General features: G+C 38.5%; 1 protein-coding gene across 3 annotated transcripts in view; it reads right to left on the bottom strand.

Moving 5' to 3' along the window:
- Window positions 1-2233: 2233 nt before the first annotated feature.
- CAPN7 (calpain 7) overlaps window positions 2234-16234 on the bottom strand; it is a gene marked incomplete at its 3' end in the record, with an annotated part of 31377 nt that continues 17376 nt past the window's right edge. For 2 of the 3 annotated variants that reach the window (XM_082014605.1, XM_082014606.1), the window contains 11 exons: window positions 15800-15906; window positions 14044-14164; window positions 13658-13802; window positions 12147-12246; window positions 10351-10486; window positions 9809-9884; window positions 7299-7444; window positions 6556-6618; window positions 3772-3902; window positions 2460-2552; window positions 2234-2378 (listed from right to left, as the gene is read on the bottom strand). In XM_082014605.1, the coding sequence (XP_081870731.1) occupies window positions 2234-2378; window positions 2460-2552; window positions 3772-3902; window positions 6556-6618; window positions 7299-7444; window positions 9809-9884; window positions 10351-10486; window positions 12147-12246; window positions 13658-13802; window positions 14044-14164; window positions 15800-15906 (1263 nt within the window). The remainder of the gene's footprint in view (window positions 2379-2459; window positions 2553-3771; window positions 3903-6555; window positions 6619-7298; window positions 7445-9808; window positions 9885-10350; window positions 10487-12146; window positions 12247-13657; window positions 13803-14043; window positions 14165-15799; window positions 15907-16234) is intronic. The other variant, XM_082014607.1, reaches the window with a different exon arrangement.

The raw sequence follows: 16234 nt of genomic DNA, 5'->3' as shown, positions 1-16234 counted from the left end.
GGGCGGGGGGGGGGAGAAAAAACCCTTCCTGCAGCATAGAAACCAACTACAGAAGAAGAATAGCAGATTTTACTGTAGGCAAGTCTACCAGCTTGATCTCAAACAGCTGAAGATGTGCAAGAACTTATCACTGAAAGCTGGCAGTTCTGCCATCTGCCTTTTGTACTGTCAAAAATCTACTCTGTTGAGACTTCCTAACTTCCTCTAACCTCACAGGTGATAAAATGTATGCAAGACTCCACTGCCACACTGGTTTAGCCTGAGTTAAAAACATAACACAAAGTTGTAGGGAAAAATGTAGGTTCAATGAAATTTTAATTTTGTAAGGATGTAGCAGTCCTTTGGCGCATATTCCCAAAAGCCAAGGATAACCACAAAGAACTTAATTTTTTTTTGCTCAGCTTGTACCCATGCTGCTCCCTGTGTTGATTTGTGCAACAATCATCAGAAACTTCCCTGCAAGAGAAGGTAAGTCACACTGTGACAAACTTGTCACAAATTTCCTAGCCCAGATGGTCTCTGAGAGAACTGCAATCAGAAAGGCATGTGCTTTCAGCACCCTTTTAAAGCTAGACATTTGTTAAGCAGCTGTCTGATGAAGGAAACGAAACAAAAAAGGGATCTAGTACTTTCTGGAAAGGACTAACAGCAGACTTCTACAGGAAGAATTTTAGCCTTGTGATGATATTAATATGATAATATTTCTGGTGCTCCTGTAGCATATGTGTGCTCAGTTCCCCAATGACTAAATGGCACCTGTGCCTTTAAAGTAAGATTTAAATGCTACCTTTTTGCTTGGAAAGCTGCCAAGCCAACATGAATGGCAAAGAACTTCCTATGACTGTTTTAAAAACACCCTCTCCCCCACCTGTCAAAAATAGTGGAATTTTAAGGCTGCCATTTGTAAAAAGACAGAAAACATTGTATTTTAGGATCAGTGAGGCAGTTAGTATTTAAATTAAGAAAAATGTGGTTATCTTGAATCCTCTTCAGATAGAATGTACACAGATCTTCTGGAGGAGAAGCAGAGATAGATAGTAGGCTTCTTAAAAAAAAAAAAGATCTTATTCTAGACTAATCCCACTTCCACTATTTTCTTAAGAACTTTGACCCTACTCCTGATGACACTGGCCGAGTGCTCAATTCATTTGCTGGTTTCAACTTAAAGGAAAAAGGTGCCTTTTAAAAGAGGTCCTATATAATGGGATGAGCAAGCGCATTTCTTGTGGCTGTGGTTTATTAGGAGGAGAGGCTTAAGTGACCTTTCCCTTGCAAGCTGAATACTCACAAAAATGTTGAGGATAAAACATTTCTTTGCTGGGCTGCTGATAGTGGGTTGTTCCCTAACCTCCTCCCCCAGCAAGAGAACCCTACAGCACAGCTTTAGATGAAAACCTTTCATGCCTGCTAAACGAAGGGTGTGCTGCCCTGTCTGTACGCAACTGCTGGCTAACCTCCTGATTTCAATGCTGATCTGCATCAAGCTAGGTCTTGCAGCTAGTCGAAGAAAGTCGTAGAGTACCTTGTGCTGTAATATTATGTATAAAGTAATACAGATATGAAATGACAGCTCTCAAAGTACATGAAACATGAGTGAAGCCATTGCTTCTCTTTTAGAAATAGCTAAAGCAGGAATCTTCCTTTTCCTTTACTCCTATATGCATGTTCTAGATAAACTGAGCATGTTAGTCTGGAATACTACTTGCTCAGCAGTAGTAAATTTACATTTAGATATAAGAACTAGTTCAATGCTGAAAACATTCAAGATAGCAGCACAAATATGTAGTAGAAGCTATTTGGTCCTGAGACTGGATAAGCAGAATGCACAGGAATATTTTTTCTTATATGTTTACTTTTAAGAATAAAATCTTAAACCCACATACCCTGTATTTTGGGAGAAGAGAATTCCAACATCAGTATTTCCTCGTAACTCACTAGACTTTGATCTGAAGCGTGGAAAAATTGCAATAAATGTGAGGTTTACCAGTTCATTTGAATATAAGCATTTTAGCCCATTCACAAGCCTGCTGAACAGTGCTCACTCCCATACCATAGCAGCAAAAACTACAGCTAACTCTCTACCGCAATTAACTGGCCAATCAGTGATTCCATGCTTTAACTTAGAATGTAATTTTCTGTTATGTACATGTGTAGTAAGAGTTCTTCACCTGTTCTCAGACTGGAGGACAGATCAAAATCACCTCCTTAAACAGTAATGCACAGATCTGTCTCCTCACTGCAGCTGTGATACCTTAAGAGGAGTAGCACTGTTAAAATCTAGGAAAAAAGGACCCTCTTGTTGAGGCAGGAATGTGGTGGGGATAATGTTGTAAACTCCAGCAAATATGTTCTCCACTTCCAAGTAGCAAAATCCACACCTATGATTGAAGAAACCACCTGTTAGAACTAAGATCTGAAGTACGTTTCAAACCTCCAAGACTTCATTAAGTCAGTATTACCTGTAGTCACCACTGCTTTTTTTCTGAAAGCCATGGGAACCAGGATCTCCTACTGTTGAGACTGTGATGAGTTCAAAACCAACGCTGTATTGCCTGCAAGTGATGTGACAGACTTAACTAAGTTATTTGGGTCATCAGGATTACTGTGAAGAGGGTTATTCATTAAAAAATACAGTGTAACTGTACACAGTTCCAGTGTAACTGGAAGATATCTACAAGCTTTGTCATATTTGTGAGAGATATGTTAAGTCAAACTTACTCTGACATGAGTGTAGAATTTGGAGGAAGACAGAACACATTTCAGGTTCAGAACTAGCACCTATATGGACAATGCCTGCTAGAAGTCTGCCTCTGCATTTAAGCGGACTTCAAGTAGTTAAACCTGTGGTGACATACTCTGGTGCCATGTGGCACAGATCCTGGGCTCTGAGCTGATCACTGTCAGAGGAATCAATGTCGGTGACCTCGGCAGAATTTCTCATGTTGCACTCTAACTTGGGGCAGTTTCTCTACTACCTGTTAATGCATGTGACAGGCACCACTGCCCCTGTCATTCAAACTACCCAAACATGATCTGCAAGTGCAGAAAAAAATGCATACAAAAGCCCCACTCAGTTACTGGAAAAGTAGAGACACACCTTTGCACTCATCTTCACTTCATGGGAGAAGGGGGTTCCTCAAAGAGGAGAGGACAGGCAAAGAAGTGCTGCCAATTTGTAGGGCCCAGTGTACAGCTTTGCAAAAGATAAACACTTGACTGCAGGTCAGGAGATGCTGCTACTTAGAAATGCTGTATACTGGTATTTTGAGGCAGATCATGCATTTCGCCAAAGGAATTTGACCTGCACAGGTCTACTCTATAGAGCACTGATATCCAATACTTCTCCTGGCCAGCTAGAGGCAGAGCTTCAGAGCTGAAGCTACTGCATAGGCCAGTATTTGACAGCCTTTAAGGGTTTAGTGTCCTCCATATTAGGTCTATTACAAAAGGAATTATGATCATAATTAGTTTTAAGAGGAAGAAACAGTACTTTGTACCTTCGTCCCTTCTGTGCAAGGGCCTAACTCTGCTTGGACCCGAAAACTAAAGAGAAAGAAGGTCAAGGATTTCCTCAGTAGCAAACATGCAGGTTTAAATCACTGTTGCTGGTGCAGTTAGAAACATAAGTAGTACTAAATCTGAGCCACCTTCCTACCTTGTCTTCTGGATTTTCAGGGAGCTTACCACACTCCCCAGGGAGGATACTGAAAAAGGTTTATCTTTAGCATGTAATACTCTCGCTGTGTTGGTGCACGCTTATTCTCTACAAACCTTGGTCCCCGTAGTTCAATTAGTAAAGGCCCATTCTTGTCCAGCTGGAATTGATAAATGGGGTTATTTTTGTAGGTGTCTCTGAAATTGCCACATCCTCCAGCACTGTGACCTTTCCACTGTCCATTAACCTGAAAGAAGTACAGACAATACTTTATATCCTGAGGATCTGTATTGCTTATTTATACACACAAACAAGGCTAGAGGCTCCTCTCACTTTAGAGATCACCAACTTTAGTAATCTTCCCTACTTTTTAAAGTGCAAGTGAAAGACTCAACTGTTAAGTATTCAGAAAGTTTCACTGCAGTCCTCCACCCATCTTGATCAAAGCTTTAGACCCCTTAGAAGTCCACTGTATTTTTCGGCTTATATTTAATCAGTACTGAGTAACTGTTTGTGACTATGACATAGTGCATCTAACAAAGGATTTAATATTCCTATCTATCCCATAACTACTGGACTAGGCAGGCTATTTTTTTTTTTCCTCTCAAAGACTCCTCCGTTGTGCTAAATGACAAACGGCAGTGGTACAGCAAGTACACGCGACCTGTGTTGTAACCTCTCCTTTTGAAACCACTGCCTCCAGCACTGTCCATTCACCTCTATATACTCTGAGAACCAGCATTACAGGGCCAAGATATCCCTAAGGACAGATGCCACAAAGACATACAAGAGGAAAAATGCTGCTCAGAATTTGAGAAACAGGCCATCTGTTTGCAAGTTCCTCCCACTAGTCATTAAACTGAAAGGTTAGACTTGTAAGACATGCCAGGCATTCACACAAATTTATAGCTTAGATCCATTCCTCCTATGTTACTTCCCTCCCCTTTCTGTCAAACTAGCAAGGAGCAACATTTTTTCCTGTGATTTAGCTTCTTTACTCAGTGTCCAAAACCCTCAAACATGTCAAGTTTGGAAGCAAGGGGGATTTCTCCCCCCACCATGCTACTATTCAGGAACCTAAAACTGCTGCGTGCTGTTAGCTTGCCAGGCCTTTTCCACCTCTGCTGCACTTAGTTACAGGAATCCTCCCAGGGCTTGATGAGCTCCAGAGGTGGCCACTCAACTTCAATATAAGACATCTAACAGAAATCGCTATTACTGGTAAACTGTGAATTAGTTATCTGGTTGTGTTTAGGTGCGATGACTGCTTAAGCAGGCACCAAATAAGCATTAAGCACAGGCAACTAACTTTTGATATTTAACCATAAAGACAGAGCCAGCCTTGGATAGCTAGAACATGCCTTTTTTATTTGAATACTAGACAGACATCTTCAAATAATTAACAGGAGGTTTCCACATACTTAATTTTCTTTTGAAACATAGTACAACATAAAACAGATGTCCTGCCTCAAACAGGCTGGTCACCTCCAGTGAGTTTTTGACCTCTTAAAGCATTCCCCCAAACTAAGCCCAGTTTTCAAGAGCTAAAAATGACAATGGTTTCCAGAAGTACCAAGTAAATTGTCTTAGTGTTTCCAGGAATCCCTCTAGCCACTTACCGTTCTCCAGACCAGGTTAGCCTTAAGGGGCTGTTCCAGAAATAACAGCTGGTACAAAACACTCTCAGAACTCAAGAGCCTAGCTGCAAGCCACCATGTCCCCCTGACCACACAAAGTAATGTAATCTTTGGCTTCAGGCACAAGTGTCCTAGAAAATGGACTGTTTCACCGTGGCTGAAACTAGCCTTGTTTGTCTCTTCCTGAAGAAGTTACTGTTTGGACAGAGACGTCTGCCCATAATAGGATTCCCCAGAGTATGCACGGTAGGTACAGAGATTAAAGTTAACAGCTGCTGGCTTATTCCTTCTTGAGGATAAAATTGCTAATACATGAAAATACATGCAAGTTACTTTACCCTCTGAGCTCTTGGCTATATTTATACCTCAGCTGAAGGTATAACTGCAGCTCATGTTGACAGCTGAAATACAAACAGCAGCTGGCCCCAAAACTGCCTGGGCTACTGACTTAATTTCAGTCAAATTTTTTGCTCTTGCCCCTACTGCTGTACTCTCAGGGAGCATTTCTAAGTCAAATATACCATGGGTATGTTGCCTTGATCCTGTTTGGCAATGCGAGTGCTCACCCCAGTGGTTACAGACCTTTGAGAAGTCTTAGCAAAATTTAGGAACAATAACTTATTGTGATATTGCCATCCTAAGTCCATTTGTCACAGTCACAGTCTTACTACTGGTGCCTTTGGTTTGCCATTGCTGATTTTGTCCCATCATGCCAGGAGTTTTTCCAAGAAAATCCCACAATTCTCTCAAGGGAAAATGAGGAACTCTCTTGCAGGGTTTTTACCCTGCAGTAGTACTAGCACAATTTGATCTCTGCAGAGTAATTACTTACCAGGGTACAGGTGGTTATTCTAAAGGCCAGTCTACTGTACGAAGGCTTTACAGTGTACCTGCAATGGTACGGGTATAACACCACGCTCTGCAACAAAGGTGGAACTTATACACCAGATGCCAGTGACAGTTAAGCCACCATTACAGACTGGTGTGAACAGAGTGAGCCAGCCCAAGGACTTCTGTGTTGGTATGAATTATGCTAACCGTGCAGCTACTTGTTTGGCAAACTGTATGTAACTTGAGTACAGGTCTTGTGCTAATGATGCTTAGATTAAGGTTTAGTTAAAAAGTTTCATTTTTTAGATGGTCTAAGCTGGCATTTTTGGGCAGTAGTATAGAAATATATTTAAAAACCTTGTACATATCAAGTAGGGAAGAGCCCAACCAGAATTATTATCCAGTGACCCATGAAAGAAAACATTTCTTTACCCGTTTGGAAATGGTGTAAGGTGTAGGAATCTTGGAAAAGGTGAACTTGCACAAGGAATACACCTGTGTTGAAAAAAAAAAAAAAAGAAAGAAAATTATCTTGCACTTTTCATATAAAATCATGACATGTTAAAAAAAAAAAAAGCAGAATTGCCTACACATCATTTTTAGATACTTGTTCACTACATGCCTATATTACTCATCAGATGACCCCATCTGAAACAAAAAAATCCACAATAGTGCTGGGACTAACAAGGCTTAGTTCTATTTAATTTTTATTAAAAAAGGCAAAATGGAAACAATCTGCATTTTACTTTTTTTCAGTGCAAAAGAGAGACATCTGGCATTGATCATCACATGACTCAGCAGTTACAGAAAAACCCAAATACTGAGTTCAAGGATTTAAAGAAGTCACAAAATTTTCAATCTTAACTGGAATCTGAAACAGACTTATTTTGGATACACAGAGAGCCAATGCTCTGCCTGTACACAGATATTTTTTAATTCTAGAAAAGTATTCTTCATCTGATTTCATTACTAAGACCACACACACTATATCATCTTAACTACAATGGAGAACATTATCAAGCACTTCATCCAGTGTTTCTGCTCCATCATTCATAGCCTTCCTCCCCAAAAATAACAATATCGATCCACGAGTACACTTTTTAAATCAGACTTACAAATAAAGGACACTTTATAGTTTAATTGTTTACATGCATTATGAACTCAACACTACATACCCTGACAGTGTAATGGATAGTGTTTTGTTTCTCATACTGGGACACCACCAAGGTAAATGTATGGGGCCCAGGAGAGGTCAGCTTTATCTTGGTCAGATAGTGAGGACTGTTGATCCGAATACCATCGATATATGGAGGAGGATCAGCTGAAAAAGAAAAGGATGAACACTTTTCCCTGATCAAAAAATCCCCCAGCTTGCTAAACTTCTTAGTCGTTTTAGATCAGTGAATTTTACCAGGAAAGTCAGAAAGTTGGTACTAAGTTTAGTCTGTAAGCAGACTTGAGTGCTCTCAGAAGAACAGAGCCTCAAGATTTGTTCATAAAAAGGACAGAAAACCTTAAGAGCAGCTATCATTTTCAGGAGAGGTACATCACACATGACAGGACACAAATTCTGCACTTGAAAGTACAGCTTAAATCCCGTGACTTGCAAGAACTGCTTATCCATCTCCCACATCACAGTCACAGGAGGTCTCCTTTTGAGTAATGTTGAAATTTAGAGAGAGAGAGATAAGGAATGTCTGAGCACTCGTTAAAAATCTCCGAGAAGGCTGTTCCTTCTCCACTGCCTGGAGAGTTCCAGAACACAAGCTGCCAAAATCTTTGGACAGTGGGTAAATAAGACTTTAAAACATGTTAGTTTCTTTAACTAACTGATACACGCTTTCTCTCTCTCTCCAAATCCTTGTGATCATTACGCTGATGTACCTGCATCCCAGTACCAACACACATGCGGTACTTATTATAAACATCCCAAATATTTGCTTTCACAATTAGACAATGTAATTTGTTATTTGGCCTCTAATTGGTTCTTTGCAGACTTCTTCTAATTTCAGTGAAGCAGGAACAAGGCTAGCCAATTACTTCAATAGGCCTGGATCAGGTCCTTTTTTTGTTCCATAAAGCAACATGGGAGAGGGGAAAGGACTAATATAAAACAATGAGAAGCTTAGAAGTGGGAAATCTCAGCCTCACTGCCAAAGGATTAACCTGCTTTGTTCTGATCTAATTTTAACAGATGGTAAAAAAAAAAAAAATATATATATATATATACTGCAGCTTGACCAATCTATTTCCATGGAAAAAGGTTTTAAATGAGTTTGAGATCGTGAGATTAAAAGTTTATAAAAGAGTTTGAGTAGCAAGACAATACACATGAATCATCCAGTTCTTGCTAGTGGTCTTGCTGGAAGACTCTTTTTCAAGCACAACTGAGCAACTCCCTCCACTACACAAATGTGTTTGGTTTGCCCACTTGAGAATGTTTTCAATAAGACAGCATGTAAAAAAAGCACTGCTACAAGTACTAGCAACACCAGAAGCATGTCATGGGCTATAAGAAGCAGATGCTCTAACAAAGATCAGCTCTTGCAAAAACAGATGATGATTTGGTCAGATCTCAACAGATGCTTTCCACAGAAAGACAGCTTGGATTCTAGGGGAATTGGTCAGCAGCGTTGACTGAATAAGACCAGAGATGAACAATGCAACCCTTACCAGCTATTCCAATAGGACAAAAACCTAACAAAATCCACTCTGGTGAAAAGAGCTTTAAAAGCTACTCTGTAATTAACTGTTGCCATTACCTGTTGCATGAGCAGCTACCTGAATGCAATCCTGATTCTAAAGAGGGTCCCTCTCTGTAAAAGCAACAGGCCAAATCCTACCTGTGTTATGATGTACCTTCACTGAATTATTCCAAGGAATGTTTTTTCAGAGATCTCTAACTTGATGTAAAGAATAAATAAAAATATGATATTATTAGCGCCACCTTAAAGTTGCAGTCTACCCTATCTATTCAGCCTGGGCATTACATTTACTTTCTGTGTGTCAACCTGTGTTTCAGAGCTGCTGTCTTGAAATAAAACAAGCATAGCTTTTTTGCAGCTACAAAGCAGCTCCAAAAGCCAAGCCCCTTCTTCTCAAGGTGAGTAGAATCTGACCTATAATGACCAAGAATAATATTTTGTTAAAATTTGAACATCTAAATATTTTTCTTAAATATTCCATACATTGTGCTTTGAAATATGTTGAAGTGTTCAGCTGTATCTCATGAGCTTCCTTAGTTACTTTGCTAAACCAAGTTCATAGAACAATTAACCTTGATTATTTTCATTTAGTGGAAGCCGTGAACTTTTAAATAATTTCAGAAATCTGGGAAAGAATTATACTATCAGATAAACAGAAGCACAACATCTGTTCCCTGCAAGCATTAACTACCGCCACTGCAAAATCAACAGAACAGTAAAGAAAATGCTGTGCCAAATAAAGTGTCAGCAGGATTACGTAGACCTCTTTGCGTGCTTGCAACATGTACAGCTTGGTTTATTCCTTCAGTGTAGACTGTTGAAAGTGATCAAACAGGGCTAAATGACTATTTTCAGAAGACTGACCTCTTGGAGTGAGGCATCTAGTTTTAAAGCAAAAAGTGCCTTTCCTCCCCACAAAATCCTCTGCAATTCTTCATTTATTTCTAACATCATCTTCTTGACAATGAATGTACACTAACCTGGATAGTAAACTTTTTTGCCATCAGTCTTGTATACAACCATTGTAATGAATTCCCGATTGTGTGCAAAGTCATCCTACAAAACAAAAACCACAAATCAAGCAGAGTTGTACACAGAAGTGTACAATGTAACTAATGCTTAAGCAGAATCAAATGCGCATCCTATCATCCCCTTCGATCACCATATCACCGATACTTGTATTTACTAAAGATACCTCATCCAATTCCTTAAAAAAAACCCCCTGAAATAAACAAACTGCCACTAATTTCACTTATAACAGTTCAGAGTTATTTCGTTACCTTTATGGTGGAGAATGTAATCACCTCACTCAAATTTTTACTCTGGGTCTCTTTCAACAATCTTGTATACAATTATGTGTACCTGATGAATTTAAAATTTATACATATACATAGATGTACATACTTGAACATGAAAATATAAGCAGTAATATACTAACAACATAGAAAGCCATATAAAGAGACTTATGGAAGATTATTATAGAACTCACAATACAGAAAATGCACGAAAAAGAAGCTGGCACCTTATCTGTGATATGCCTGCTAAGCAGAACCCAGACAGCAGCACCACCTTGAGGACACTGGACCTCTAGCTTGTACTGGGGATTATTGGCCAGGCTGTAGGCATCCTTCACTGGACCTTGCTTTGCATCCCAAGTACTAAAAGTAACAGAGACAGACGTTATTAGCTAAGATATTAATTTGTGCTTTGAAACCTAACTCCAAATCCTACCTATATAGAGAGCTATCTAGTATCAGTAACAAAGTTACTGAAGGCCAATTTTCTGCTGGTCTATGACAGTGGTTATATAACACATTAGTGTCAAAAGTATTATCTTACAATTTTCTTTTATAAATTACTTTACTACAATACAAGTGTGATGATAAAAAATGCTAAATACAAACAGCTTGGCTGTCTGGTATGGTGACTGCAACCACACAAAGCACAGAAAAAGCTGAGCCATTTAGGGAGCCCAGGCTAGCCAATTACTGCGATGATTGCACACACCACATATATTAAAAGGCAAAATACCTATGCTTTTTTAACCGTAAGACTCCATATGTAAGCTATGGTTAGTTCCAAGATCTTGCCATATTTTTTTCCCCCTTCAGTTTTTTATTCAGATAATTTTTCTTCTAAAAATTTGATCTGTTTTGTGTTTGGAAGGCTGCCTGCATGAAGTGTTAAAAAAAAAATAAAAATAAAAAAATCTTTGAGCTACCCTATTGCAAAATCTGCCTGCTGCCTCATGATCAGTCTAGACAAGGAAAATAAGGTATGAAAAACCAACAAGTGCTGATGACTGAATGCAAAGCGTAGCACTCTGGGAACAGAAGTGGATAAAGCTGTTCCTAAGTCCCACTGACCCTCCCACACTTCTAATACTGAACAGCATGTGTGGAAGGCTGCGTTATCAGCTAAGCTTCAAATTACCACCATCATTGCTCCACTTCTTATGGCAATTGCCACTGTGCAATTGCTATTTCCCTACACAGAGGTACAATGATCACTAATAATATAAAGACAGACTAGTAGATGAGCATATACATTACCTCATCTTGTTACATCACCACTGTGTATTTTAGAATTAATTTTATCAAAAAGATGGAAGGAGTCTTTACAAATAAAACTCAGCAGTTGTACTATGGATGAAGGAGGTTGTGCAGAGCTGATGTACACAGAAACAGTGTGGAAGCAGTGGCGAAGTGCAGTATGGTGGAGTGGGAAAAAGAGAAACCCTTGCTTTCAGAAACTGGGACACACTTATCCTCAAGCTGTGTGACAAAAAGACAGAATGTGGTGGATACTAGGTAGGAGATAGGTATCATTTTCAGAAAAAAAAAAATCAGCAGACAAGGAAGATTATTTGTGATAACTATGACTGGTGAAAAAACAAATTAGGTAAACACACCCTGTAAAGACAATATGCACTGCACAAATTACTTGCAACTGTTCAGGAAAATTAATTCCAAGTAAAAGCTAGGTCACTCAGGCACTGTCTGGCGACTGCTTAAACAAAATACAGACCGTGCAAAAATCTGATTTCTAGTCTGATAAATGTGGGGCTGAGGTCAGAATCTGCTTACATAACCTTAGGTCCACTCATCATCAAAAGGGTCACTGGAGTTTCATCGATACTATAGAAAGTCAAAAAACAAAGCCTGGGCTTAGAATTTAAAAGTGTAAAGTCAGGCTTAAGGGAGCGTAGTTGGATTCCAATCTCTTCAGCTCTAACTAGGAAGAATGGAAGGAAGGAAACACCACATCAGAACATTTAGTCAGATATTGACACAAAGTTTTTTTTTTTCTTGGACCAACCTGTGAATACACGTAGATTCTTTAAAGAGACTTGGATTCCAACTCAAATAAATAACATCATAGTACTGGCACAGGTCCTCCCAGGCAATCCAGAAAATACCTAAAAAGGAAATGCTGTCATTGTTTCCTTACCAGACACCTTGATTTTACTTGGTTTTCAAAAGTCTCTTTCCAGGCAAATGGTCTAGCTTATATAAACAGACATTTCTGTAAAACTTAGTAGTAACATCTGCATTGCCCAGATTTCCAAATTTAATCTTAACCCCCAAAGCAAACAAGTTAAACCAAGAAAAACTCCTGCAAGCCAACAGATTTCTGATGAAATGGACTCTCAAAAAGGTAACAACCTTATAACTCAAGTCTCTGACATAGGCAATTGCAGATCTTGCAGGACTAAAAAAACCCAACACAGTCAGAATAGCTACACATTTAGACAAGACCACCAGAATGTAAATGCAGTCAGAAGAAACAACTCCCTTAAAATTATTAATGTTATTTTACATAAATTTTAACTACGAGATGTTACAGATATAAATTCCTTACTGAATGCCTCAGTAAATAAGTGAGCTAGTCTCTCATAACTGTCAAAAGCCAGGGCTGATAGTCTTATGTTTAAATCAAAAGTGTTTTTTTACACATTTGCATGAGGCTCATCATTAAATGTTATAATTTAATGTTTTGGATGCCTACTGTCATGAAAATAAAGTGGCACTGAACAAAAGGTAAACAAACAGCAAGTAGGACACTATAAAAAGAGCAGACATCTCTTTCTGAACGTAAAACACAGCTTCTGCAGAATTTCTAAACTGTCAGCAGCCTGCCTTCCCACCAGCAAACCCACATCGACTTTCCAGATGCTACACTCTGCTGTTCCCTAGGGAAGATGGGACAGGACAACACAGAGCATCATTCCATGCTTCTCTGGACAGCGACATAGTAGTGCCACTGTGTCAAAGATGGATCTCAATCTACTCTTACAGCTGGAAATAGAATGTATATAAAGATTTGTTTACAGACATATTAATGTAATGCAAGGGGAAAAAAAACCCCACAATACCTCCAGTGTATAACCTCGAATACAGGCAAGACAAATATAAATACTGATTACAGTAAGCATGTTGATACATATTTGCCAGTGTTGGAGGAAAAAACCCACAAAACGTCTATTCACATATCAAAAAGCAGCATTACACAGCTTATTGTCAGAATATTATGTTTGCACTGAACTGCCCCCACACCCAGATGCTGATAGCAACACTTATGAAAAGAGATAACTTCTTGTCAATGAATTTGAGATATATTAAACAGTCCAAATTACTCAAACCCCAGACAAAGCCGAAATGACAGTTTTAAATACACAAATATGTCCTAAACTTTTGGGCTGTTTAGTTTCTAGTGTTTGTTTTATGCCCCCTCTCCTTGTGCTTAAGCATTTCCTTCTGCCTTCCTGCAGGGATACACCACAAAGATTACATTATCTGAAAAGATAGTAACTTTTTAAACCTAATTACCATTGTCTATTTTCTGAGCTGTTTTGGGATCAAAGTTCAAGTATTTTTGTAAATCTGGGGTCCAATTTCTTCTGTCATTTTCACTGTATCGTCCCTTCCATCGTAAGTGGCTCCAGGGATTTTTCAACTGAAGAAATCGAAGTCCCTACAGAAATATAAAATAAAATTGCTGACAATAGTTTACAAAATAACATATCTTGTCAAGGTAACTTTCATATTTAAATTAATACGGAATATGGACGAATAGCTCAAGAAAATACAGCATCATTAAGTTTTCTGGAATTTCCCAGTTACATAAACCATTAGAGCAAAAAAATCAGTAGCTACCCATTGCAAACACAGGTTTCAAACAGGCATCTGAAAACATCTTCAGTTTTACTTGATACCTTATATTCTCTTATATCCAAGACTGCATATGCATGGGTTGGAACTAAACCCCATTTTTCTCCTTCCTCTTCAGACATCACCCCTGTTGCTGTTGTGATAAGGACATCTCCCTTGTGAAATCTGTTCAAAAAGAGGTGAAAAATAGCTTAGAATCGTAGAATCATTAAGGTTTGAAAAGACCTCTAAGATCATCAGTCCAATCATCAACCCAAATTCAACCTTAATTCAAATTTTGCAAGTTGCAAACTAACATTTGCCAGTCACTGTAATAGTATGTTTTCACACTGCCCATTAGCATGACCCTGCTTTATAAAATTGGAATACAGGGGTTTTTTTGTAAGTAGAAATCACTCTCAAAAAAACTTGAGAAAATGGAGCTATTTTCTTTTGGTATTTAAGTATAGGCTTTAAGTAAAAAATTATTATTTTCATTATGAAGTAAAAATCAGCATTTATCAACCGAAGTTTAATCTGTGTCACTTATTAAAGATACTCTTCACAGATCTTCATCTGAACACAAACGTGGTTTCATCAACATTTAGCCAATCACTGCATATAGCAAATTAAGAAGTCTGTCACACTCCCAGGATTCTGAAGAAACTTCCCAAAACCTGAAGAATGAGAAGATTATGCTTCTATACTTTTGCAGCTGTTTACACTAAAGTTTTGTGTCCCCCAGCATAGGCCTTACAGGGTCTGAATTGTCAACCGGGTATGAACTGTCAACTCACAACAACTGAACAACTGACAATGAACAACTGCAGTTAATTTCACAACAATTATTGTTGGGAAGACATACTAGCATGTTCCCCAGCCCACGCTAAAAACCAAGTACATACTCAGCATCCCTAGACAGCTTATAAGGTCACTGGACTATGGATCAACACATTTTCAGTCTGGCATAGGTGAACAACAGTGATGCTACAATGGCTAGATCCCATCCTAACTGCAGTCACACCTCCAAATTGCAATGCCAGAATATCTGAAAAGTTGTTGACAACCAACTGAGAGCTCCTAACCTACTGAAAAAGCACTCTAGAAAAAGAATCACGCTCTTCTATCATGAATGCAGATGTTTCAGTCAACAGAATATCCCCCTTCTGCTGCATTGAAATACATAAGAAACTGGTTGCACAAAAGACTTTTGAAAGAGCTCAAAGTACTTGCCAGCTGTAATTTATATGTTACAGCTATATCTTTCATCATAAGTAGAATTGTTATGGTAGGTCTGAAGATCAATACTGCAGTTTTGATAGACTTGTGCTGCTCCTCCAGACTTAGTAAGGCGGCATAGTAACCAAGTTCTTGTGACACAATTAGAAATACTATATTACATCTGCTCACTAAGGACAGCGGATCAATGACAAAGTTCTGGGGAACTGTGTGGGAACACAGAACACATTTCCTTCTACCTTTTAAACACTTTTAACTTGTATATTGGTTCCAAGATGCTCTTCTCCGACTCTATAGTCTATTTTCTTCATAAAGAAATGGGCTACTATTTTGTTTTCACATGTGAAAAAGAAAAATCACCTCAAACAAAATTCTACAATATTTTACTTTCCTGTTCTATCAAAGCCACCAACACCTCAATTTTTCTTCTTCCAGAAAGCATATGGAGGTTTTATAAAGCACAATTTGTAGTAGTACCAAAATGCTATTGAAGGATCTGTGGTGACTGTACTGCTTTTACAGTGGTAATGCAGCTTCTACACAGCAAGCGTTTAAATCACTTAGGAAAGAACAAACTTCTACCTCTGATGAAGCATTCTGAAAGTACTATCTTTATTGAAAGCTTGATTGTCAGAGTGCATAGCGATCCTTTCAGGTATCCAACCAGTCAGTGCATGGAGATCAATATTCTGAAATGCAAGCATTTGAAAGAAATCAGAATAGATAATCCATCTATACGCATATGATGTCTGTACACAAATTATAAAAGTGCCTTGAAAGAAATCAAGCATACACAAGTTACAGTATAGTTCTATACATAAAAGGCTCAAGATTAAGATTATATCAAAAACAAACAAAAACTTACTTGATTAGTTTAGGACGTAATTTCCAAATAGCCTCTCAAAAAAAAAAACACCCCCAAAAAAACAAGCTGGAAAGTGAACTGATGAAACAAACTGGAATTTCAGAGCAATGGAAACATATGAGAATGATCAACTGTGCTCAATTCTAACATTT

The sequence above is a fragment of the Phaethon aethereus genome, assembly GCF_964289735.1.
Source record: "Phaethon aethereus genome assembly, chromosome: 2".
NCBI classification, from domain to species: Eukaryota; Metazoa; Chordata; class Aves; order Phaethontiformes; family Phaethontidae; genus Phaethon; species Phaethon aethereus.
This window is presented reverse-complemented; position numbering and strand designations above follow the sequence as displayed.